This window comes from Triticum dicoccoides, chromosome 7B (genome assembly GCF_002162155.2).
Source record: "Triticum dicoccoides isolate Atlit2015 ecotype Zavitan chromosome 7B, WEW_v2.0, whole genome shotgun sequence".
In the NCBI taxonomy this organism is placed as follows: Eukaryota; Viridiplantae; Streptophyta; class Magnoliopsida; order Poales; family Poaceae; genus Triticum; species Triticum dicoccoides.
The window spans coordinates 690720650-690721808 of NC_041393.1; the positions used below are offsets into that span (position 1 = coordinate 690720650).

The 1159-nt window shown below is 45.0% G+C and overlaps 1 protein-coding gene across 1 annotated transcript in view; it reads left to right on the forward strand.

Moving 5' to 3' along the window:
* Nucleotides 1–52: 52 nt before the first annotated feature.
* The window catches only part of LOC119339400 (alpha carbonic anhydrase 7-like), a 2408-nt gene continuing 1301 nt past the window's right edge, over nt 53–1159 (forward strand). The window contains exon 1 of the mRNA XM_037611478.1: nt 53–79. Within this exon, the coding sequence (XP_037467375.1) occupies nt 53–79 (27 nt within the window). The remainder of the gene's footprint in view (nt 80–1159) is intronic.

Genomic DNA, 1159 nt, shown 5'->3' on the forward strand with positions numbered 1-1159 from the left:
ACCCAGTTCTCGTTTTTGTTAGATTCAACTTCTTTGATGGGGTTGTGTAGCGATGGTGATGTCCCTCAGTAGGAATCAAGTCTCCCACGTCCAATCTCTGTCCCGATGGTGCGAATAGCGTCATTGGAGGGCTTGTGAAGGTGTGTCTTGTCACGAACGGTTTTTCAATAAAACACTTATTGAGAAAATCGATCTCCTGATCCCAGTATAGGAAGAGTTATCCTTACTGGTAGACAAATACTTGAATACAGAAGACCAGTAGCATCAAATATATTACAGGGTTGAGCTGAGGCTGCTCAACAATTTATTACAAACACGCCAATATTGTACATAAGGGCGGTTATGACAAAGGGGTGTGGTGACATGCTACTAGCTCGGGATAAAAGTGGTGGTGGATAACTTGACTCCTAAACTGGCAGCTCATCGAGCGTCGAGGTGAGGCTCGATGAATCTATTTCGGGGGTAGCGGAAGCGGATATAATACAGTGACCAAATCCAGGGTCGCACGAGACTGACTGGGACTCCTCTAGGCGTCAGACTCGCTATCGAATTCTTCACCGATGAGATCGCCTTCATCAACATCTGGCCAAATCAACAAGCCAGGTGAGTACTTTGAAAGTACTCGCAAGATAGTTCGGACAAAACATATAACAAATGCATGCATGAATGCGTCATGAGCAAAAATAATGATGCTCATGCAAATAATAAAATCTGCACGACATGGTAAGTAAAACAAACAACTGAAAACCGATCGGGTGTCTGGAGCGACGCCTCGAAGGGTAAATAAATAAATAATCATGCCGCAGTCAGGCGTCTAAGCGACACCACATAAAGGGCTTATATTGAAAAGTAAGAGACAAGCGTGCCACAGTCGGACGTCTGGGCGACATCGCAGAAAGGGCTTTTATTGAAAATAAATAACAAGCGTGCCACAGTCGGACGTCTGAGCGACATCACAGAAAGGGCTTATATGAAAAGTAAATAACAAGTGTGCCACAGTCGGACGTCTGAGCGACATCGCAGAAAGGGCTTATATCAAAATAAATGACGAGAGAGCCACAGTCGGACGTCTGAGCGACATCGCAGAAAGGGCTTTTATCAAAAGTAAATAACAAATGTGCCACAGTCGGACGTCTGAGCGACATCACAGAAAGGGCTT